The sequence below is a fragment of the Tigriopus californicus genome, chromosome 1 (genome assembly GCF_007210705.1).
Source record: "Tigriopus californicus strain San Diego chromosome 1, Tcal_SD_v2.1, whole genome shotgun sequence".
NCBI classification, from domain to species: Eukaryota; Metazoa; Arthropoda; class Copepoda; order Harpacticoida; family Harpacticidae; genus Tigriopus; species Tigriopus californicus.
This window is the reverse complement of record NC_081440.1, coordinates 15,470,547-15,493,270: the sequence shown is the minus strand read 5'-3', so window position 1 is coordinate 15,493,270 and position 22,724 is coordinate 15,470,547. Positions and strand designations below refer to the sequence as shown.

The 22,724-nt window shown below is 44.2% G+C and overlaps 2 protein-coding genes across 5 annotated transcripts in view; one reads left to right on the top strand and one right to left on the bottom strand.

Annotated features, from left to right (window-relative positions):
* LOC131887756 (proton-coupled folate transporter-like) overlaps window positions 1-3,633 on the top strand; it is a 5,718-nt gene extending 2,085 nt beyond the window's left edge. Inside the window, exons 1-3 of one of the 2 annotated variants that reach the window (XM_059236435.1) lie at window positions 7-209; window positions 1,397-2,262; window positions 3,196-3,633. In XM_059236435.1, coding sequence (XP_059092418.1) covers window positions 70-209; window positions 1,397-2,262; window positions 3,196-3,539 — 1,350 coding nt within the window. In that variant the 5' untranslated portion in view covers window positions 7-69 and the 3' untranslated portion in view covers window positions 3,540-3,633. Of the gene's footprint in view, window positions 1-6; window positions 210-1,396; window positions 2,263-3,195 lie in introns of those variants that run through there. The other variant, XM_059236445.1, reaches the window with a different exon arrangement.
* On the bottom strand, window positions 3,557-17,124 carry LOC131887769 (protein N-terminal asparagine amidohydrolase-like). 3 transcript variants are annotated; one of them, XM_059236457.1, is made up of 5 exons: window positions 16,666-17,124; window positions 8,109-8,384; window positions 5,142-5,318; window positions 4,806-5,020; window positions 3,557-4,087 (listed from the first exon to the last, which is right to left on the bottom strand). In XM_059236457.1, the coding sequence occupies exons 1-5, from the start codon at window positions 16,862-16,864 to the stop codon at window positions 3,746-3,748; spliced, it is 1,209 nt and encodes a 402-aa protein (XP_059092440.1). In that variant the 5' UTR covers window positions 16,865-17,124; the 3' UTR covers window positions 3,557-3,745. The 3 variants fall into 3 exon arrangements, with proteins under 3 accessions (XP_059092440.1, XP_059092448.1, XP_059092457.1); XM_059236465.1 differs by lacking the exon at window positions 16,666-17,124 and adding an exon at window positions 11,551-12,468; XM_059236474.1 differs by lacking the exon at window positions 16,666-17,124 and adding an exon at window positions 8,560-8,632.
* Window positions 17,125-22,724: the final 5,600 nt, after the last annotated feature.

The following is a 22,724-nucleotide window of genomic DNA, read 5'->3' as shown; positions in this document are numbered from 1 at the left end:
GTGTCTAAATTTAAAAAATCCGTGACTTTAGAGCCTGTCATTTTCCTATATGTCTTCTCCAACTATATCATGTTCGCGGCGGAGCAAGGCTCCAATCTGATGATGAATAAGATATGTGAACTCGAACTGGGATACAATCAAACAACGTGTCTGAAACGTGGTACAGATTTCTCCGACGTTGAAGTGGATGTGCAACGCTACACCAACATGTTAAGTCAGTTAAAAAATGTAATCCAAAATGTACGGCAAGACCATCTTTACTATTAAGCTGAGAGGAAGCAGATCACCCTACAGCATAGTGACCAAATGGTTTTTTTTCACTCAAAAGAGCCAAGTACTCGACCAGGAATGTCCATTGTGGAGTGATACGAACCTGAAAAAATCTTTAAAAAATAGAAGGTTCTTTTTGTTTCATGTGCCCAAAATGGTGCAATGGTGTGTGATCTGAAAGCACGAGAGGTTGAAACTTTAAATGGGAGTGGCCGGATCTGGCATTATTTTAGCTAGCCGAAATTTCCCGAGGGCTTGAATGTGCTCTCAAAACATCTGCTAAGGCGGGGGTAAAAAAGCAACCTCCAGGATTCCATTGCACCATTCAAAGACTTGGAATCAAAAAATATCAATCTATGCGTCAAAGTATGAATGGAACATTAGATAATGGATCAGGCAGAAAATATAACAAGTTTAAGATATAAAACATTCGTGAACGTCAAAGAACACACTATTACTTACTCTTTGTTTGGTTTGTGTCAATGTTAAACTAAACCATAATAAATGCGCCCGTTGAGTAAAGTCTAGCGTGTGACGTCGCACCCCAACAACGCTGTTTTGAAACAAAAGTATTGCTTCAATTTTATCTAAAAATAGCTGATTTTCTCGTCAAAAGCACCTAATGTTTCCGTTTCCTTCATTTCCGGCATGGAATTCTATTCAAAATATTTTTTTCCTGTATTCCCTCTCCATCCAACACCCCTTTTTATATTTGATACTTTTTTTGCAGATTTTCTTGACAACTTGACTACTGGGAATGGAATCCCCAACAGTTCGAGCTGAAAAACGACTCCGTCAAATTTCTTGAGCAAGAACTCATTCAAGACTTCGAGGCCCACTTCTGAAGGACATTTTATGTACTTGGATATGTACTTCTCATGTTCACAGAGAGTGAGGTTTCAGATCTAGTAAGGGCAAACAGTCCAAATAGTTACTAAATTTCAGTTCAAATCCATTTTTTCTTCATGCATCACCTAAAGATAAGCTGAAGAAGGTACATAAGTTTCTTTTCATCTCGTGTTGTTGGAGATTCCATTCTAACTAGTGGTTAGGAAGTCCACAAAAAAAAGAATACAAATAAAAATCTTAACATCGTCCAACACATCGTCAAATTCCATTCTTAAAGGTTCGAGCTGAGGCGCAAATACATAGCAATGGTACCTCAAATTCTCTACACTCTGGTGGCAGGAGCCCTATCCGATAGCTTTGGCCGCAAACCCCTGCTGTTCTTTCCAATGCTGGGGCGAATTTTGGGCAAGACGGTCCACTTGCTCCATCTCATGTTCTACCATGAGCTTCCCATCTGGGCCTACTATTTCACCGAGTTGAGTGACATTATGGGCGGCATTCCCATTTACTACATGGGGGTCTACGGCTATGGCTCCAACACGGTCGACCAAGCGAAACGAGCAGCCCGCTTAGCCCGTTTTGATGGTGTGGAACAAGTGGCCTATCTAACCGGAGCCGCTCTCAGTCCCGTTGTTTTCCGAGCATTTGGATGTTGGGGCTCATTTCTCAGTGGAATCACCATCAATATTGCCGCCCTATTGATCTTGGTTCTCCGCACACCTGAGCCCATTGTGCCCAAGGAAGAAAAGAGCATCTTCAAAGACGCGAACTCTTCCGACACGACCTTTTCCAAGATAACCAGGCTGTTCCATCGATGCGTTACCCAACCCTTGAGCGAAACCAAAGCCACTTTAGCCAAAAAGCGAGATCATGGATTGCGAACCGTGCTCTACTTGGCTTTTTTCAATTATGCCATCTATCTCTTAGTTCTCAATATCAACTCGCTTGAGTACCTCTACCTGAAGCTGGTGTTTCCGGGATTCACTGGCGAAGACATGGCCGTTTACAAGGTTTTAACGAAGACATTTGTTCTCATCACCATGTTCATCCTTATGCCTTACTTCAATGGGAAGCTACATTGGCACGAAACCTCGATTTTGTCCATCATCTCGACTTCTTTGGTATGGTCCTATTTTGGTAGAGGTAAGGAGAAAACTTTAGCCGGGTTTGGGCTCATCAATCTAAAATCGAGATTGATTGTACACAAACCAAAACAAATTAGGAATAGGAATGTTTGAACCAACGGATCTATGTCAAAGGTCTTCATTTTCTTGTTAACTGCCACTTCTTTTGAAGATAGAAATCCAAGAGGTTTATTGTTACATGTTTGAAGTAAAACAAGAAAGATTTTCCAAATTTTACAAAAACAGAGGTTTGCAAAAGGTCGAACAAGTGCAAAGATGTTTCACTAGGAACATCACCGGATTGAGAGAGCTCTCATATTGGGAGAGACTAGAAAAGTTGGGACTGTTCAGTGTTCAGAGAAGGTACAAAAGGTATCTAGTACTGTCCATCTTCAAAAACATCCATGAGCTTTGTCCCAACCCAGGATTTAGGGTCAATTCTACTGACCGTAGAGGCTTAATGTGCGTATTGAGAGCACCTTCAAGCCCTCGAGAATCCAGGCTAGATCGAACAATGAAGTCCACTTCTCTTCTTTCTCGGGCTCCCTCATTGTTTAACTTGCTTCCCTCTAATATTCGTAGGGAATACGTAGGCCTTATTGATCTGGTAGCATCTTTCAAGTCAGACTTGGACAAGCTCTTGGGCAAATTCATGATCAATTATTCCTATATTCAAGGGCTAACCAGATCTACCAACTGTAATTCGTTGGTCGATCAAATAACATATGCAAATAAAATTAAGTAAAATGAATATTGGGAATTCCATTCTCAGTAGCGAGTGAAATATTAACATTTTGATAATAAAACATTCCATTGCCCTTCGGCGTTGATATCGGCTTCAATAACTTCAAAATCTGAATTCAGTTCTAGGTTTAACCTCTTTATCGACCAACATTCTCGGTATTGGCTTATACAGTAGAGTTGCATTAATTATCCTTTTCTTTTACGTTAGGCATCGCCGCTAATTTGATCCCACAATATTATGCGGCCGGTCTCTTGGGCTTTCTTCAACTGGGTCTTTACTGCACCAACCGCTCTCTGATCACCCGATGCATCGATGACGGAGAGATAGGCAAAGCCTTCGCTGGCGTCTCCATCCTTACGGCCATGGTCATGGCCGTGTCTCAACCCATCTACAGACACCTGTATGATGCCACATTGGACGTGTTTCCTGGCTCCATTTTCATGGTGACCGCGAGCGCCTTGGCCGTGGCAAGTTTGGTCAACTACTTCTTGGTCTCAAAACGACGTTCCATTCAAGTTGGTCGAGTCACTCCGACCGACAGCACTGAATAGGTTGAGGACTTTCGTAGTATGTAAACATTGGAAAAAGGTTTATTGCATTCAAAGTGGAACAAAAGAACCTATGATAACAATATGAGATTTACTTCCTTTCATTCAGGCAAATGTATCAGTACAAGGCATCGTTGTTGTTTGGATTGCAGGTATATATATTTACACTGAAGGGAGATTGGAGAAGTGCGAACGTCATTTATTCGTTTTCAGTAGTAGGCTTGCGTGGAGGTTTGAGAAATCGGGGACCATGGAACCACATCTTCTTTTTGATAGCGGAGCCATTGACCGCTAATGTCGTCTTTGCGATAGAATCGGGGCAGATTGCTGTGGAACAACGTCACCGAAGGATAGGGATCATCTTTGATTCGCTTCAAGGTGGAACGGAGGTGGGGAACAAAGAGAGGCGGAGCCACTTCGGGCGACGTGGAAAGATTTTGTCGTAAGAAGTCGTCGCTTTGTTGAAGCAAAAGATCTACGGATCGCATGGGTCCGTAAGAAAAAGGACCGATCCGCAGTTCTTCACGAGTGCAATCATAAACTTCGAGCATCTGAGGGAGGAAGAAAAAAAGTTCAATGAATAGGAATTCCCCTCGCTCCCCTTAACCCTTGGATTCGTGATCCCGGGTCAAAAAGCACCTTTATCGGCGAAATGATCAAGATCTTTGATCTCGGCGATCTCCGACGGAGATATCTCATTTTAAGTATGACAGTGGTGGTTCATGCCAAAGCTGCAGACAGCACTCACTCTTCGTGATGACCTCTTGTCTGCAATCATCGTTTCTGGAAATGCAATTCTTGCAAGATTTTCCATTCATTGTTGGGACGAGTTCTTCCAAACCTCCATCATTCATTGGGGATAGAATCATCTAACGAAACAAGTGGAGCCTTACTTCCACTTGCCACTTTCGGAACCTCTTGTTGCGTCGATTACATCGATTGCTCGGACAAGATCATCGACAATGAGTCTGATGGTCATGCCAATAAAAAAAAAAACTGGATGCTCATTTCCAAGGCGTGTTATTCAAATCTGATTACAAGATCGATCCTCACTCTTAATGCTGACTAAACATGGCGCTTAAGAACACGTTTTTCCATTGAACAGATTACGGCTCCTTTTTTCCACGGCGGGATAATTTGAAGCACAATTCTCGATGAACCAGAGCATCGCCGAGAGCCAAATTGTGCCCCTGTGCGGTAATGAACCTCTCTCAGTCATCGCCCATAAGCCATAACCCATCTTGTGGTACTAAAAAGTCATTCACTCACCCCGACGGTGTCACCTCCCGTGAGGGTTCTGGCGTTTCGAATGTCCAGATCGGGACCTTTGTCGGTGAAGGTGGCAGGAAAGATATCACCCGTTTTGGCATTTACACCAATCCCATAAATGACCGGCCAAGGCATGCCGTTGCGATGAATGGTGCAGAGCTCGTTCACGGTACACGTTATCAGGTCCATCTCCGCTCTCAATTTGTGCAGGCATTCTGTAATCAGAGCCCGAGCATGTTTACTCATACCATATACATACTGTACGCACGTACAACGTGTGTGTGATGAAAGGACGAAGGTCTCGGTTTCGAACCGGGTAGATGAGATTTCACTTACGTAGTAGGCTGGTGGAGAGTTGGTGTGAGATTCCTTTGGTGTCAGCAAAGCCTCCGATGATATGTAACTCAAGTCGGCCGTCGTAGTGATACGACAAAGCTTGAATGCGTTGAATCATAGTTGAAAGACCCTCCTCAAAGACACGATCGATTTGACTTATGCCCGTGGCTCCACTCCCTGAAAATGAACGTCAGACGTGGTTGATCAGGAGGCCTTTGATCCACCCATTGCGGTCGATTCCTTCAGCGGCTCGAAAGCGCGAATTTCTCGAGAGCCCACTCAGTTCCTTCTCACAAAAACCATGTGAGATGGCGGAAGACCCAAGGATTATCCATCACGGAATAGAAAACCTTTTCGCATGTCATTCCTAACCTACAAATATCTATCAAATCGGCGTGGAGGCTGGAACAAAAAACAACAACACAGTTTGCCTCTCCGTTCGCACCACCATTTTTCCCACGCCGAATGTACGAGCTCGTACCACCAACCATCAAAACCTACGAACATGCCTCCTATTCCACAATGGAAGAGCGTGGTTTAGCGGCCTGAAAAGCGAATGTGGACGACGCCAAAGATGAGGTCTTCCTTAGCTCATTCTTCCAATGCAGGTGGTTAGAGTACTGGTGGTGGTGGTGGTGGTTGTGGTGGTGGTAGTGGTGGTGATAGTCAAGAGATTCAAGTCCATACGAACACCAGCCGGCCCCAAGATTTTGATGATCTTGGCCAAACTTTGGATGTGTGAGAGTCAAAAATGAAAGATAGCGCTCATTTAGGGAGCGGAGATGACTCGACTCGAAGTTTCCAATCCCCTCATCTATTTATGGAACAACTCAATTGTTGACAACGAAAAATCAAACTTTTAAGGCCTTGTCATTTGCCTGGCCGTTTCCAGCTAACGAGTCTTCAACTGGTTCTGGATGAAGAAAGAGCCTCTCCGGAAAATAGTCATCCACCTCGACCGTGATATTCAGAGTTTCAAAAAGAATGTAAAAGACCATAAAAGCCACAACAAACCATGATGATGATGCAGTGAAGATTTCGTGGCCAATAGAATGGGTATTCTAACTCATGGCCAAGTAATGATTATCGTCTTTATGTAGCTCACCTAGTTGGGGCTCCAACCAAGCGTCCACCGCTATTCGCTGATCTCTCACTTTCCCAAGCATTTGCATTATAAAACGAGGTTCTGAGTCTGATGCCAACACAACCTTTTCCCCCTAACCTGATCCATGCCTTCACCCCGTTAGAATTGGTTCCTCAAACTACGTGTAGGGCTTGAATCTCAAAATCGGTTTGGCGTTGGGCATCTCAAGATTTCGGGTCATAAACCTCCTAACAGGAAATTGTAATGAAAATGCATTTCTGGCTGGCTGAGCAAAGATGGCGTCATTTTCGTCCATGGTCATGCATCATTAGAAGAGTTATTATTGGAGAGACTTTGAAAAAAAGCCACATCCGAGAAACGTCTAATGAGAAACGATTGTAGGTTGGTCCGATTAAAGCAGGAGCGACTAATTGAGCCCAAAACGAGAGCATTATATTTGATTTTGAATTTCCCGCCCCAGAATGCTGTGTTACGAGGGTGGCTGTTTTTTTTTTCAACCTAATCTTTGATTAGTCATGGGAGACTGGTGATCCAATTCCATCGTTCTTCCGCCTGTCAAAGCACCTTGGGTTTGTTCAGGTATCCAATTGAACGGAGCTTTGGGCTCATGTGAACCCATATTGGTATTCAGAATTATGCCATTGTTCCCGAATAAGATTGATTCTCGTCTAGTCCATTATGTCTTGAGCGAAAGGAGAAGAAGAGTTCTCTCGGAGCGGTTTTTTTTCATCATCATCATACTTCTCCTCAGTCCTCGTTCTTCCTCACCCACCACCCTTTGAACCACTTGAGTGAGCCTCGAAACGATGATCGGATGGAGAACAATAGGTCTGCCTAGTTTTGGCTCGTTAGTCTAAACATGAATCCGAGGCAGTCAGGGACCAATTTGAGCGCAGAAACTGAATGCTAATGAAAGCGTGGCCCAAGCGTAAATTTCCGTCTTCTTCAAGTGCGGAGCTCAAGCCTAGTGCTCTTCAGCTCATCAGGAGGGTTCGATTGTTCACTCATCTCGTTCCTGATGCTATTCTGGCATCTAAATGCCACCAAATACCCCCAATTTGGCGAGGTTATTCGCCAAAACCAAGTTGATAATAAAGCCTTGGTCAAGGTTTCATGGGAAGGTGTGGATAGTTTGCATTCACTTTTGGGGGGTGTTGCTCTCTATCCTTGAGAAGGGATGCCTGAGCGAGTGGGTAAGTGAGCAGGTGAGTGTGTGCGTGTGTCTGTATGAGTATGCAAAGATGGTTATGATTATCTCCCTGAGCAGACAAAGATCTTCACGGTCAGCTATCAACTCCATCCATCCATCCATCCAGTCAGTCAGTCAAAGCAGACGGAATTTTTATTCTCTTTTCCTCGCCCCGGTTCTGACCCAAGCGTGAGAAAATGACTCCGGGGCAATTTGAAGCTCTTTTTCCAGCCTTCGTAGAGAAATATTCATTGTATGCTAAGAAGCCATGGCACACTGAGGTAGGAAACAAATAGGCGAATAAATTTTCTCTCAGCCCGTCTAGGTCTCAACTAATTATAACATTAGAACCTGAATGTTCGACTCCGACCATAAACCACTTGGATGAAGGGAAACTGCGAAGATTCCTGCCAACTCGAGTCTCTTTCTTACATGTTCATTGCCATTAAAACAAGCATTAAAGAAAGCATCATCGCAAATACCTCCTGGTAAGAAATCTAACCAACCTCCTATTTTGTTGCATCCCAATTTGCTCCGCCAAAGTGAGGGTTTCTATGATTTGAATTATGCTAGAGTGCCTGAAAAAAACCTTTTCACTTTCAGATCTTCGACCTGTTTTGGCTTGATGAGAAGGAATGCATTTATGCAATGACGACAATCTTCTCGTTCTTACCTGTGTGTCGAAGGACAATAATATGACTAGTGGTGACATCGTCGGTGCCAAGGATGGAGATTTTGTTGTCATGCGGATAGGTGACACCGAATTCCCGTTGGAAGATGTATAAGAGGCTCAAGGGACCCACCACTTGGGGTTTCATGGAACACAAGGCACTGGCCGATTCTTTGAAATGGGGAAACTGGTGGAAGAAGTTATTCATATCGCGCGGAGCATCGTCAATGGGCACCCCGTTGATAAGGAGAACCATCTTGAGCGACTGGAGACAAGGATCTGGAACAGAGCAAAGCGCCAAATCAGAAATGTCAAATGTTAATGGAATCATGCGAAACTAATGACGCTAAAGCCATCTCATGGATCAACGTATCCAATGATGAGCAAAAAAAAATCAATTTAGAGACACTATTTTTGCTCGAGCGACGCCATCAAGGATGATCAATGTTTTCACCATGAAATCAGCCATCATCAAAACTGAGAACGATTTGCAGTGGATGGAGTTCAGTTCTTTCGGTCCCTTGGCCAATTAAAAAACTGCCAAGCTTCATCCATCTACCCATAAAGACCGATGGAAACAAGTTTGGTGCAATATCGATATGAGACGATCATCATAATGAAAAGGTCTGGTGCAATTCAATGTGGGTTTGAGTGCTCTTCCTCTCTCTCTGTCTCTCTCTGTCTCTCTCTTTCTCTCTCTCATTCTCTCTTACACTCACTCTATCCCGAGGAAAATGATGACCCACACGAAATGACGGGATTACATTTTTGCCTCCTCTCTCTTAGAGCACCCAAATTATCGCCACATAATTTTATCGTTCAAGAGAATGAAGAGAGAACCGACTCTCATCGAGAATGAATTCAAAGGCAACTATCAAGCTCGCTGAAGAGCGATCCTCCAGCCAGCATCTGGTCTCTGTCTAATTCAGCTGGATCATTGGCTCGGCACAACACTTGAGAAGCCTCAATGAAAACGGCCAGATCACCTCTGGATAAAAACAAAATACACTTCCAAATCACCATTCTTAAACCCCATTATGGTGTTCTGTAGTCCACTCTATACGAAGATTTTTCAATCCTCAAGCAAGCCCTTCCTCGATCCGTTCCAACTTCCAAAGAGACCCTCCACCTCTCTTGGCCCAACTACAGTCTCATAAGTCATCCTCTTTCTCACAGTTGCTGGCTTGACTATGCGATTATCTGGAATTTTGGGGCTTTGGACGCGATCATCCTCTTGGCGCCTCTACCAACACTTCTGGTCCAAGGCAATCATCTACCACTGACTGAAGTGGGCTCATTATGCATCGGATCGGACCAGGCAAACTTTAGGTCTCAAAAAGAGTCATTGGTTGCCATTGATCAATGATCATAGATGAGACCAGCTCTTCTTGGTAGGGCGATGATGCCAAAAAGGTATCGGTTGAGACGTTGGATTTTATTCCCCTCAGTGCCCAAGTTATAAGTGAGGCTTTCCATGACACCTGAATGCAATGCCGTGTCAAGAGTAGAAGAGACTTGAACGCGATATCGGATTGGATTCAATTGTGGCTGTTGATCATTATGATGAAGGTGATGGCACGGAGCTCACATATCCATTTTCCATACTCCAAAGACACTCCCAGACATTTTTTGTACATCGAAAAGAGCCTCCTGGACGTGATCGATCAATTCTTCGCGGATTGACAAAGAATGTTGGTGAACGAAAATTTGGCCACTTTGCTCGAGGGGAGCCGCCAATTCCTGTCTTATATAAGTTTTGAGCATGTCTCTCCCGAATATGAGTCAGTCCAAAGTACGATGGGCTTTCCACAGGAAAAAGCCTAAGTCAGTCAGATCATGTGGAGTTGTACTGACGCAAGGTTAAAGGGTGTTTAAATGACAACACAAGTCCCTTTGAAGGGGAGAAGATGATCTAGGGGTCGTGACCTTATGCGTGACCTTCCTTCCATTGGTCTCTGGGAGGTGAGGAACTCTCGCTTTCAAGTGCCCAAAAATTGATTCAGATGTGACCCCTTGAACTAAGAAGCATTCAGGGAGTCAACTAAAGGTTACTTAAACGTTAGAGGTCAGATCAGGCGTCAATAAGGTAGTCGCGAGCCTGTTGAAAGTCAGGCAGCTCGGTGGTGATCATTTACACAAGGTCCTCCTTCTTTCTTCCTAACATTCTAATGAAGTTGTATCCACCATTCAAGACGAAATCCTCGTATACAGGTCAAAAGAGCAACAAGATACACCCACAACCCCCGGGACTTCTTCACGATCATTACTCCAAGAGCAGAGATTTTTCCATCTTAACATTCTAATGACAAGTGACAAATCTGTACTGCGTCGGGGATTGTGATTCCTTGAAATGTAAACTTTACCGTTTCTCATCTGGATATGTTGATTTGTGAACGCACAATCATGATAGTGCTGTTTTTGGCAGCCATTACAAAACCAGCTTTAAAAAACCGTTTGGGGCCGGATTTAATGGTTATGTGAACACAACGTACGTGTAAATGTGGCGGCGGCGCTCATTCGTCAGTTCCCATAAAAATGAGTTTAAAGGACTCGCGACATTTAAAAGCAAAATGAGCAACCCTCGGCGTCAAAGTGACAGCTTGTATTGTAAACAAAGGGCAACCACCACGAGTGGTTTCCACCACTCAAAACGGACCTTTGTTGGAATCTTGGTTGGCCTCAGTGTCAGTAATCATTAATGTGCTCAATGCTTGTTCACGAAGAACAATTCAATTGCATCGCGATAATTGTGCAACTGTTCAAAAGTAAAGAACGGTATCTTGGTTTTATGGACTGATGTTCTCCTCAACTTGCCCTCACATGGGTTTAGGTTACAGCCATTTCAGCCCAAACTTAATGTTACTGACATGCCAAGTTTTCATTGGTAGTAATGGGCAGAGTTACGAAGTTTTAGGTTTGGCTGCATTCTGCCGATAGGCGAAGCAATAAGGTGCAAAACGAAGTGTTTTACGCGTAAGACTTTTCTTCTTTACACGTACGAACTGGTTTCTTTCCTTCAACACCGCCCAGTCAACTAAAGTAGCCACTACTTTAATTTGTCTAATATTTTTCCGCGTCTAGGTGTTGACTGGTGTCTTTGAGACACCTTCAGAAACAACGGGGTAGGGAATTGAAACAAGGACTCAATTACGCTAACCCCTATATCAATTCTACTCGGTGTGTCAAGTTGGCAAGTCTCTACCGATTTGAATTAATTTAAGCAATCTTTGAGACGAAATACGTAGACAATGAACTTCCTTTGTGCTTAGAACTGTCTATTTACTAAGACGTCTGAAATATTTCATTCTATCGTTTCATTATAAGCGATCGACTGGAAAGAGTCTCTAGGGCAGGCCTCTGATGTAAAAAAAACCTGGCCATGAGTATCATATTTTGTTTCTTTCTAAGCCTCTCCATTCTAATAATTCACTTGTACATATCTCACCGAAATCGAAAGGGTCAGAGAGTGGTTTGAAGTCCTTTTGTTGGGAAGTCCGTCGGGCAGATAGCAGCACGTCACACAATTTGGAGCCCTAGGTCAACGAATCACTTCAATGTTGAAATCAATGGCGTTTCACCTTTTCCATCGGAAATGCTGGCTTGGGGAATTTTGGTGTGTTACTTGGGGGATGCTGGTCTCGTCTGTGGGTCGTTGAAACAGCTTCCATTCAAGCCAAAGAGCACATCACATCTGAATAATGGATTCGGTCAGATCTTGAACTCAACCGGTCTTCTGCACACTAACGGATATTGGCCAGTGAAAAAATACAGCGGGTTGCCGCGAAAGAGAGAGAGAGAGAAAGAGCTCTCAAGAGGAGGAAGGGAGAGTCGGGAATCCCTTGGGGAAAATTCCTGACATATACTCGACCAAGTCAGGCGATTGAAGAAGGAAAACCGTTTCTTCACGTCGTTCTTGACCAGGTGGACTCGAGCACCCCCTAATACGTTTTCGTTGTCGTCGTGCTGGATGGACCCTTTGGAAGATATTGCTCTTGACCGAAAATCACCGGTTATAATGATGTCCAGACTTCAGTCTTGAAAGATGACACCTGTGCTCCTGTCAGAATTTCTGGCTGGACACCCCTCAAGCTTGAGGTGAACTGAGCGGTCTCTTGTTGGGAAGATTCTTTCTCCCTGCCCAAGTCTCTCGCGCGGATACTTTTTGATCGGCATTTCGCCCTGCAAAAGTCGGTTGAATGAATTGCCAGGGCGTGCGATGGTGTCGAATGCGGTAGTGGCGAGAGATGACGGAGATTCTGATCTGGCCAGATCAAATTGCCGTCGGGCACAATTTATCGCCAAAATGCGAGAACTGCCAAGGGTGAAGAAGTGTGAGAAACTAGAGAGAGAGATGATTAAATGGGGAGCATGATGAGTAATTTTCTACGGCAAACACAATCGCAACATCCTTCGCCATGACAATGACCTCCTCCGAGTAACTGATCGGATCGGTGCCATGGCCAATCTGACAAATGCAGACTTTATTGACGCTAGTAAAACAGCAGTGTCCAACCTGTGCGCAAGTCCATCACATTTTGGATATGGATGGATCTGAGGCTGAGGAGTGGATCCTTGTTATCTAAGGGGGAGGAAAACCTTGAAGCCCGTGGTTTTGACGCTTGATCACGGAGTAATAGCTCTGAATATTGGACGAGATGATTGCACTGATTGCGATTTTATGACCCCGAACACCATGAAATAGTCATCAACAGCAGGATTTGAATCTGATCTCCATCCGACTTTTTTTCTCAATATCATTCGACTCCAAGTTCGAACTTCGATTTTCGAACTACATACTACGCACATAGTAGTAGTCTCTCCATGTGACCCGATCCCGAGAGTCAAAGAAATGGATTTATTTCACTCGACTTCGAGCGGCGGCGCCGTCTCCACCGAGTCCATTGACTCCTCTGCAGCCATCAACCTTGGAGCCGAAATCTCCCACGATCTGTGTTCATCTCTCGGAAATTGCTCGGGCACAACATCAACGGACAAACTTGAGACGATATCGAATCCCTTGGAGAGACATTCTCTGATTCCTCAAGAGTCCACCATGATCACTGGCAGCACCACCACCACCACCATCACCACTGCCATCACCACCCCTGCTGATTGGAACTCGTCTTTTAGCTTTGCAGACGTACCCACTAATACTCTGTTATTCTTGTCAACCCTCCCTCCCGCAACATGTGGAGGACATGTCCAGACTTGGAATCCTCAGACTCTGGGTGGTGGATATTTGTGTCACTGCCCTAAATGATGAAAATCCAAGGAACCTTGTAAATGGCAATCTTCCACAGGAACCAGACCTAACTCTATGTAGGCTACCACGACCACCATCGTTTCATATGTCATGTAATAGGTAGATGCCTGGTTCGAGTGAATATCTAGAAATCCAAGTATCCCAAGCCTTGGTTAATGCCCCAATCCGACAAGGCTCTTATGGAGCGACAAGATGTTAATGACCTTTGTTGTAGCCTGCTTATCGCTTGCTCTCCATTCAGAATGACACCATTACTTCCTTCAGATGGAGCTCGAACTCAAGCTGGAATATGGAAGTAGAAAAGTAAGTTCACAAGTTCGATATATTTTTTTCAGTGTTAGCTCAAAGTTGAGAATGACATTGAAAACTCCGGGATTGAGGGGCTTTTTGAAAAGGAAAAAAACAATTTCATCCATATCCTTCTTGGCAAGAGAGAATTGTCATTATGTAAATTTGGTGGTCACCAAAGAGATCATCTTGGGTTTCAAGACGGATGGAATTGAAAAATGGTTCTTGGCATGTCTCCCGCCTTTGGCTTCGAAGGCGGGCAGCCACCAGTTTCCATTATTTTCCAAACACAATCTCGCTACTTAATGGAAAAAAAGACGAGCAAGATCGACATCGATTCTTGTTGTGCTGTACTACATGTATTTTATGGAGACACTCGCAAACACGTCAATGACATGGTTCAAGCCACAAAGAGGGCCATTGTGCGATTGGATCACGAAGCACCAAGTTTCCCACCCCGAAGAATGCGAATAGACCCGGGGTCGACCCGAATCAAGAGAAGGAGTGTTCGTGGAACTCAATAAACCAGTCAAGAACCATCACGATATACCATGACTTGGCTCCCTTTATTAGGCCACAAGAATGCCAATGGACCCTTTAAAAAACTCTCTCGGAGCTCAGATCCCGTGCGATATTTTCGGATACCGTCTTCTTTTGATACCAACCCCAGCCAAAAGAAGCTGCTGCTATGCGATATGTAGTACGTATGTGTATGTACGGACGCACCTACTAGGTATAGTAAATGTGTCCATAATGACGGTACGCTTGCTATTCGTGTGTTTTCAATCTTGAGCATTCTCCCACACTCAATCAAGCACCAAGCCGACATTCTTAACCCACCTCCAAACCATGGCCAGATGCCCAATCACCAATGTGCACTCTAATGTTCCATCCATAATCCAGGTGCGGTGTCCAGCTCGACCTACTCCATAGCATCTCTCGGGCTCGATCGAGTACGGCACACGAGCCCAATGGATGATGGGTGGGTTAGTTGGACTCTTGGAATCGGGCGTTCTAACAAGATTAATATTCCCAAATTACTATGGATTCGGATCTCAAGACATTGGCTGACCATGCACTAGCCTGATCAAAGCGTTCGACTCATCGATGAGCGAGCGTTGTTCCACACTACAGACTCTTTCTTCTTAAGTCAGTGAAGGTCCCTCTCCTCTGACTTGTGCCTCCCACCGAGAGAGATTAATGAGAAACATAGACGAGTCTGATGGAATGAGATGCTGCCGCTTGGAAAACATCGCGTGAGAGACCAGTCCGTTGACATTCGGGTGCAATGCATTAACAACTCGAACAACAGTTTAAAGCAATCATTTTGAACAGTTGACTCTTCAGTTGGCATGTTGTGCATTTTTTTTTTAAATCTCAAATACAAATGTCATTTGCTTGGTTATTTGTGATAGAAATGGGTTTAAAATCCGGACCCTGAGGAACTGTTTCTGTTTCTCTCGCTAGTTTCAATCAATTTGTGGTCAAAAACACGAGTTTCACGTCGGGATTGAATCCAAGATTTCGAGAGGTGTCGTTCTCATTGGATGAGAATCACTCCAATGTGTCAATCAGACCTAATGGATTGTATTGAAAGACCGAGAGGATGATCGAAGTCAATCCCTGGCATTAAAGCCATCATCGCTTTCATTGGTTCGAGTGAGGCACTCGGCGGGAAATGCCTTGTGATTATTTGGACCAGTATTGTGCTGCACTTATACAGGAATTCTGTTGTTTCTCACCATTTCTCCCTAAAATGTCAAGCATTTCCTGCACAATTATGGCGAGAGTGCCTCTTTGGCTCGATCCAGGGACTCGTTTTGTATCGTATTTTTGGAATGGTTCCTCAATCGACAATTGTCCCTTGATTCCTAGTACTGAGCGTGTTTTTGTTTGAAAACAGTGCCCAACTAAAAATCCGCACGTCTGAGCAATCAATTGCAGATGAGAGATTGGCCGAAAAAGAATTGAAAAGAACCTTCAATTGCCTTTTCATGAACCAGGGACAACTCATTTCAAGTGCATTGACTGGCGGGAATGGTTACCATTGAGGAGATTTGAATTGAATGCTGCGCGAAGGAAAGTCTCCAGAGTTTCAGGTCTCCTGATGACGAGGAAATGACTTGGGGGCCAAGTCGAAACAGGAATTTATACTGTAGGTACTCACATTGTTAGGGGTGGTGAGTAGGCCTGAATGTGTCTGTTCTATGTTCAAGACAACAGGAATGTTGATGAGTGTTGCTCGTGGTTTCTTATTGTTTTCGGGGGTTTGGGACTGGCTCTTTTTCTCGTGAGTCACAAAATCAAATTTGTGCGGAGAGACTTAGCAAAACTTCGCTTTTTTGATGACAAATAAGAAAATATGAATGTTAGTCATCCTTTGAATTGGTGGTTGACAGATTCAAGGCATGAGAGACATTCAAAAATCACCAATCTCAGAGCGCAACCTAGTCTTCCTTGGTAATCTTCGAACTTGGACAATCAACGGATTTAATCGAGAGCGTCCAAGGAGGATATTCTTCATGCCGAGGTGATGACCGGTTTTAAGGGTGTTTTTGAGTCAAGACCAATTAATGCGGCGGTGCTGGCCTGGAAAGACCATCAATTTGTTCACAGGAGGTCTGTCATCAAATTAAGTGCAACAAGCCATCTCTCTTTCCCTCTCTCTCTCTCTCTCCGTCTTGTGTCCGGCTCAAAATGAAGAAGATAGACGAAGAGGAGAGCATCCAACCATGAAAGCAATATTGCTGAGACGGGTTTGAATTGAGCTCCAAGTTCAAAACATTGCTTCATGCATTTTTTCTTCTTCTCTATATGGCACTCTGCGGCTTCAGGCACTTCCTTTACGAATAACATGAGGAGAGAAAATGGGCTTTAATTGGGAAAAATGAGAGCCTCCCTTATGGAAGAAAGTCTGTTAGAATGTTTGAAATGTCAATAGCCATACCATTAAGCCTCCTTCTCCTCCTCCTGGTGTTTGCATGTAACTATAGACCAATGCGTACCTACCTACAGTACGTGGATCGGCGGAATCTGCCTTCAATGGTGCCACTCTTCCCCAAGTAGAATTGGAAAATTGGATTTCTTTTTCGTGATTGCGAGTTTGGTAACGGCAGTTGAGGGAAGTGCTTCGAACAGTCCAACAATCCGACCAGTGAGGAATCATTGAAGTCCAAAATGACCCCTCAAAAACGCATGACAACATCATGGAACCCGCTACTGTGTAACACACTCGATGAGCTCCCCAAGCACTGAGAGAAATCCAAACTTCACTAAGAAGTTCAGAGTTGCCAATGATACTGTCGGGATCTGAAGCGTCATGGCAGACTTCGAGCTGTTTGTCTCATAGCTCAATCTCAACCAATTGGCTTTGAATGGACAACAAATACACTTGAAATGGGGGAAAAGAAAATCGTTTGCGACTTTCAAGAGTGTTTCGTGACTGGTTTGGTTGGGTGGTGAGTTGGTTGGGTCCCCCAGGTGAATTGCTTGGATGGCTCGAACAAGCCATATAACCATCAAGGCACTAATTACCTTGGGCTCACCTGACCTGAAATTGCCCTGGAGGAAAGGAAGTTGTGAACTACCACTTCTTTGACTTCTCCGGGGTCTCATGTCTCAAAAGGAGAGCAGCAATCCCAGGTTTGCTATTCTGAAGGAAATGCTGCGAGAACGGGCGCACTCATCCGCTTTCCTGCCCTTCACGACTTGCCCACCACCGACGACCTGAGGAATGATATCTCCTTTTCTGACGGCAACACTGGTCGATCATATAAGAAAGAGAAATAATTCAAGAGACATTCGTGGCCGGTCTCCCTCTGTGTCGTACTCGGGTTGATGATCAAAACGGTTTGGGAAACCCGCTGCCGCTCCCACTGTCATTGCCATTTGGTTGACTTGGTCGACTCGAAGAATGGTTTGGGTTCTTGCTTGACGCCTGCGTCTTCCCTTTCTACTAGGCATGATTGGTTGCTTGCTTGGGTCAATCTTATGGGAATGAACTGGAGCAGGTCTCTGGTACTCTTGCCCTTCTTTGCCCGATCCATCCGGGGAGCTTGAGGGTCTTTTGATTGCCGTGGATTTGAAGATATGACAATTGAGATTGACTTGGCTGGGAAATCGTAGCGGCGTTCGGAGGACTTCCAATAGTGATGAAAAGACAGTATTGGACAGAAGGAAAATGGAAATTAGCCATGCATGCCTGGGAGTGATGGGAATCCTTTCGAATCTTGAGCTGAATGGTGATATCCGATTTTTTTTTTTTCGGTGGCCGAGCTCCCACAAGTTTGATGTCGTGTCAAAGTTGTAAAATTCAGACTCTCTCAATGTCGAATCATCAACTTCAACGTGATCAGCGAGAACCCGAACGAAAACAAAAGAAAAAAGAACACATGGGAAAGAAAGAGAGAGAGAGAGAGACTTCGATTAAGCGTATATATGCCCATCTAATCACGCATGAAACCCCACGTTTTTACCCCTTAATGATGGGGCCCAACAAGATAGTTTCATCATCACTGATCCCTCTGAAATTGGACTCAATAAACCTACAATTTTGTCTTCAAGCTGTTTTTTTGCCACGCCAAGACGTAAATGAGAAGACCAAAATCCTTGAGCTCACTTAACATCCCATTAAGAAGAGGCAAACTAGATGACTTGAGAGGTCCCGAACACTTTCCCAGGGTCCAAGCCGAACCAGAACGGACTGATTTGATCAAAGGTGACCGTTTTGTGCCACCACAAATCAAGCTAAATATCTTATTTGAAGTAAGTTTACAGTACATGACAGTACTCTAATGCACGTATTACGACCACGTCCAGTCATGAATAGCATCCTGTCAGAAACGTACCCTTGATGACCGAAGCGGAGTCGTTTGATCAAGTGAATCTGCAGACCCCCTTCGTCAGTTCACAAATCACGTGAATGTCAAGTTGTCACCGACTCGACGCAACACCGTATTCCAACTATTTGTTCAAGAACTCAACTGTCCGCTCCTCCCTCCCCTCCACAAACAGGATAATCAACACACCCACTCACCCGCATCTTCGTCTCTCGATTTCATTTGAAATGGCTCTTTGAGTCGTAAGTTTCCAGATGGATGAACAAGTGGCTCATATTTCCAAACTCATTCGGTTACTCACTCACATCCCAGCATCGCCCATCCTCTTGTGTATGCAGCATATTCGTCCACCCTCCGTTTGACTATGGTTCTTTGGGTCATTCGATGATAGAAATATGGGACCAGATCTCAGGAGCGTCTAAGACGATGGATTGGTGTGTTGTAATTAAACGCTTTTCTTGCTTGGATTTATCAACTGAGTGATAATGCGAGACAAGGTGGTAGGAGGTTGGTCTTAATGGGCAGTACTAGATTTGAAATGGGTCCCCAGGGAGAAAAGTGGCGCTCAAGACTCAATAGACGAAGTTGCTAATTTCTGAGGGATATTAATGTCATATGCCAGGGCGGAGTATTAAAACGCCAGTTTCATGAAATGGCTTGAATTTCATGGTGCTTATGTTTTGAACACATATTTCGTCACACTGCAATGCTTTTCGAAGTTCTTTGATTTTGAATTGATTAATAGACTTTGGGTTTTCGATAGACGATAGACACCAAACTCAAGAGATGATTCTCAATTAAAATCACTTATTTTTTTCTGAATCAAATTAAGTCACTTTGAAACCAGGGTCGTTGCCATGTATGGCACATTTAAGAGCATATGGACACCAACTGTAAAGATGTTTCCGAGTCTTGTTTCCAATCTCGAAATGGAAGAGAAGTGTATTAATAGTCTGCTACTCATTCACTCTCTGATTCCAATTCAAAGTAAACTGTCAAGTGAGTTGGAAAATTTGACGAAATCTTACATTTCAACTCATAATTAGGGCTTCAGTCAAAGAAGCTCACTCACGGCTTTTTTTGCAGGAAGAACTTTCCTAAAATCACGAGATATCAAAATGAGCCAACTGTCGCTTCACCAGTTTTTTGGCCTTTGAGTGAAACGAGAGTCACGCAAAGACATTTCCACACTCTTCTTTTTTTTCTCTGGGGAATCTTGAACCCTTACTTGCATGTATAACCAGTTCCACGTTTCCTGTCAACCATAATGCAAGGCTCGATATCCATCGCCACCCTGATGAATGACGATGCGACAACCAGTTCCCCTAGAAAACTCACACTCAAAGAAAGCTAAGAATGTAGTGCCCAAATATCTTGGACCGGATTCATTCAATAACGTCTTCGCACCTGATCATTATACCCCTTTGAATATAGCGTGAGAGAATTTTTCCGCTCATTTCTCGAGCGAGACTCTCTTGAGCATGCATCATCCATGCATGGCGCGCGTAAAAGTGGACGAAGAACCGTTCATTTTCTTCCAAAAATATTAAATCTTAAGGAGACTCTGGCAGTCTGCAGAGTGAAATTGCTGCCCTCCTCTCTCAACTATGAGTGAGTGCCTGGGATGGCATTTACAATTTTACATCTCAGCTTCTCTCATGTTCATCCCGATCTTGACTCGGGTGAGCATACATACGTACATACTAGTTATGTATGGCTGAAATTCACCCATGCAAGTCAAACAGAGACTCGGGCACCCAAATCAAAATTGAGCGTCAGATAGCCAAAACCAATGCTTTGAATTGCATTCCAATTCCCGTCATGCCCTTCATTCACCCGGTTGATCCTCGTCAATAATCATAATCAGTTATGATTCAAGTTGTCACCGGATTTATCCACCCTTGGCAATCTCCTTCTTGGTTGCCGGATCTATGATGATCAGTCTGTTCTTGTTAATGGCCCATCTTGAGACAAAGAACTCCTCTCCTCCACATCCACCTGTACCGTATGTATTGAACCAAGGAAGATGATTCTGGGTTATGCAGGCTTCGAGGCTTCGAGCTGGCAATGGTGTCGGTGGTTGGAGGATGGTAGAGATCATCATCGTCTTGGCCACGTTGTCTTAGTACTAGTTCGCCTGAACCAACCAACCAACCAACCGACCGACCGACTGAGTGAGTGACTGAAAGTTTTGCACATCCCTCGCCCAATAACGCGAGTCAACTTGGCGAACACGCGAAAAAAACCGAAAGAAATTCTCTGACTTTCCCACGCTCAAGGAGTTCGCACTGAGAGAATTCAGACGAACTCTTCAAATCAAGAGAGTGCGAAGTACATCCTATAGCTTTTGTGCTCGAAATGGTCAGGATTCACTTCTTGTCTTGCTGCGACGATGGAGTCAAATTTCTGCCAGTGACGGGGGGGTACTCCATCTTGAGTTTAATGAGAGGTTTACCAACGGAACTCAACGAGGATGCATCGCAGGATAGATGAAAACACCTCCTCTTTCCCGGTTGAAGAACCCCCAAAATAGCATCGGTCAAAGTGACCGTAAAACGAAATAGTTCGCTTAATTGAATAACGAGAATATTCAAGAGGCCTTGCTGGGACTAGCGCTTGTCTTTAGTTTTCCACAGCACCATTACGATCCACAACACTCAACCCACAAGCGAGAGGATCTGTACGGAAAATCGATATCCCGAGTTCGCTTCAACCGCACTGCTGACACTTGTCGTGTCGCAACATGAAAAATTATGCCCCAGATGAGCTAGAATCTCGGTGTAGGATCATCATTATCATCAGGGCATCTTCACATTCTTTGCATTACTAAGCACCATTTGGTAAGAGTAAAAACCCTGCCGTGAGCAGGGCTGGCAGTTTGATGAATGGACTGATATGGAACAAATCTTAGGGTGGCTGTGCTCGTATCGCGGTTTGATTGTCGTGGCCAATAGTACAAATTACCGGGTTCGATCTCGGGCTTTCATCAAAGACAAATGCACAAAAGGATCTTCAAATTTGCCATCGTGATGATAGGATGATGTGTCCCGACCACAAAAGCTGGGCCTACTACTACAACAACAACAACTACTACTACTACTACAACAATAAAAAATCAGGCTCCAGATCTAATATCAACACAACAAAAGATCCCACATTGCAAACAAACGCTGCCTTTCAAGTAACTCCCCATTAATTCGTTCAAGGCAGCAAAGATGGGCACATCGTTTTGAGCAATACACAAATCCAACCATTCCGAACGTTCTCAATATATTCGTCAAACAGTTGTTGATCAGTTTCCTTTCAGAAAGAAAACTTCCTGCAGAGTGAAGCATTTTATTTGACCACCTTGACCGCTAATAAAAAAGACCTCTAAAGAGCCCATTTATGTGCCTGGTCCTCTTCTCGTGGTGGGTGGTCGTCGAATGTGTGTGAGTGTGTGTCTGATTTCAGGAAGCCAATTGCCACCAAATAGTGCCCAAAGCCAAGCTTCAAGGAGTTCGTCTCATCCTCTGATTCGACCAACAACCCAAGCCACAACTAATGAAGAAGATTGGCCCAAGTTGCTACTTAGACGACTCCACTTCAAACATCATTGAATCATCCCATGACCAGCCGAGGGCAAATTTCACAGCAACTCCATTGTCGGTCTTCGTTTCGCCGAGTTCTTGCTCATCTGGCAATGGAAAAAACTTTTGAGGATCAAGTTGAGACCGAGCGTCCAAAGATTGAGAGTTTCCGCAACTTTTTTTTATGTCTATGGTCATTACACAGACCAGTCACCCTCCCTTTTCTGCGCCAAAAAGCCACCAAATTTGTCGGAATGATAATTCGTAAAAGAGACTTGCAGACACATGAAGTGTGGCTTTTACACTATTTTGCAACTATTTCGAGCAAGCTTGCACACTTTGATGGAAAACTAAGATATTTGTTCCTCTACAATAACTGATTACATTTTCACAGGTTGGGATGACCGATGGTTTTTGGTCAGGCAATGAAGAAGGGGAAAATGCGACGGTTGCCAAGTTTTCCCGTCTCTCTCTTTCAAATTGAGTTTATGACGTCACAACCGAGTGATTTTTTGGCGATTCTCCTGTGGTCCGGTCCCATTTATTATTTGTTATGCTAGTTGGAGATAGCCAACGATAAACTATGATTAATCGACGTTCCAAGAATGGCAAAAACGAGACTCCAAAGAGACCCTAATGATTGTTCGCAAGCAGGGGGGGG

Coding starts and splice junctions, on each gene's coding strand:
- LOC131887769 (XM_059236457.1), bottom strand. CDS start 16,864: ATGATGTTGTCATGCGTTTTTGAGGGGTCATTTTGGACTTCAATGATT. Junction 8,385..16,665: donor CGCCGATCCACGTACTGTAG/GTAGGTACGCAT, acceptor GCTCTGTTCCAG/ATCCTTGTCTCCAGTCGCTC. Junction 5,319..8,108: donor TATTGTCCTTCGACACACAG/GTAAGAACGAGA, acceptor GTTCATTTTCAG/GGAGTGGAGCCACGGGCATA.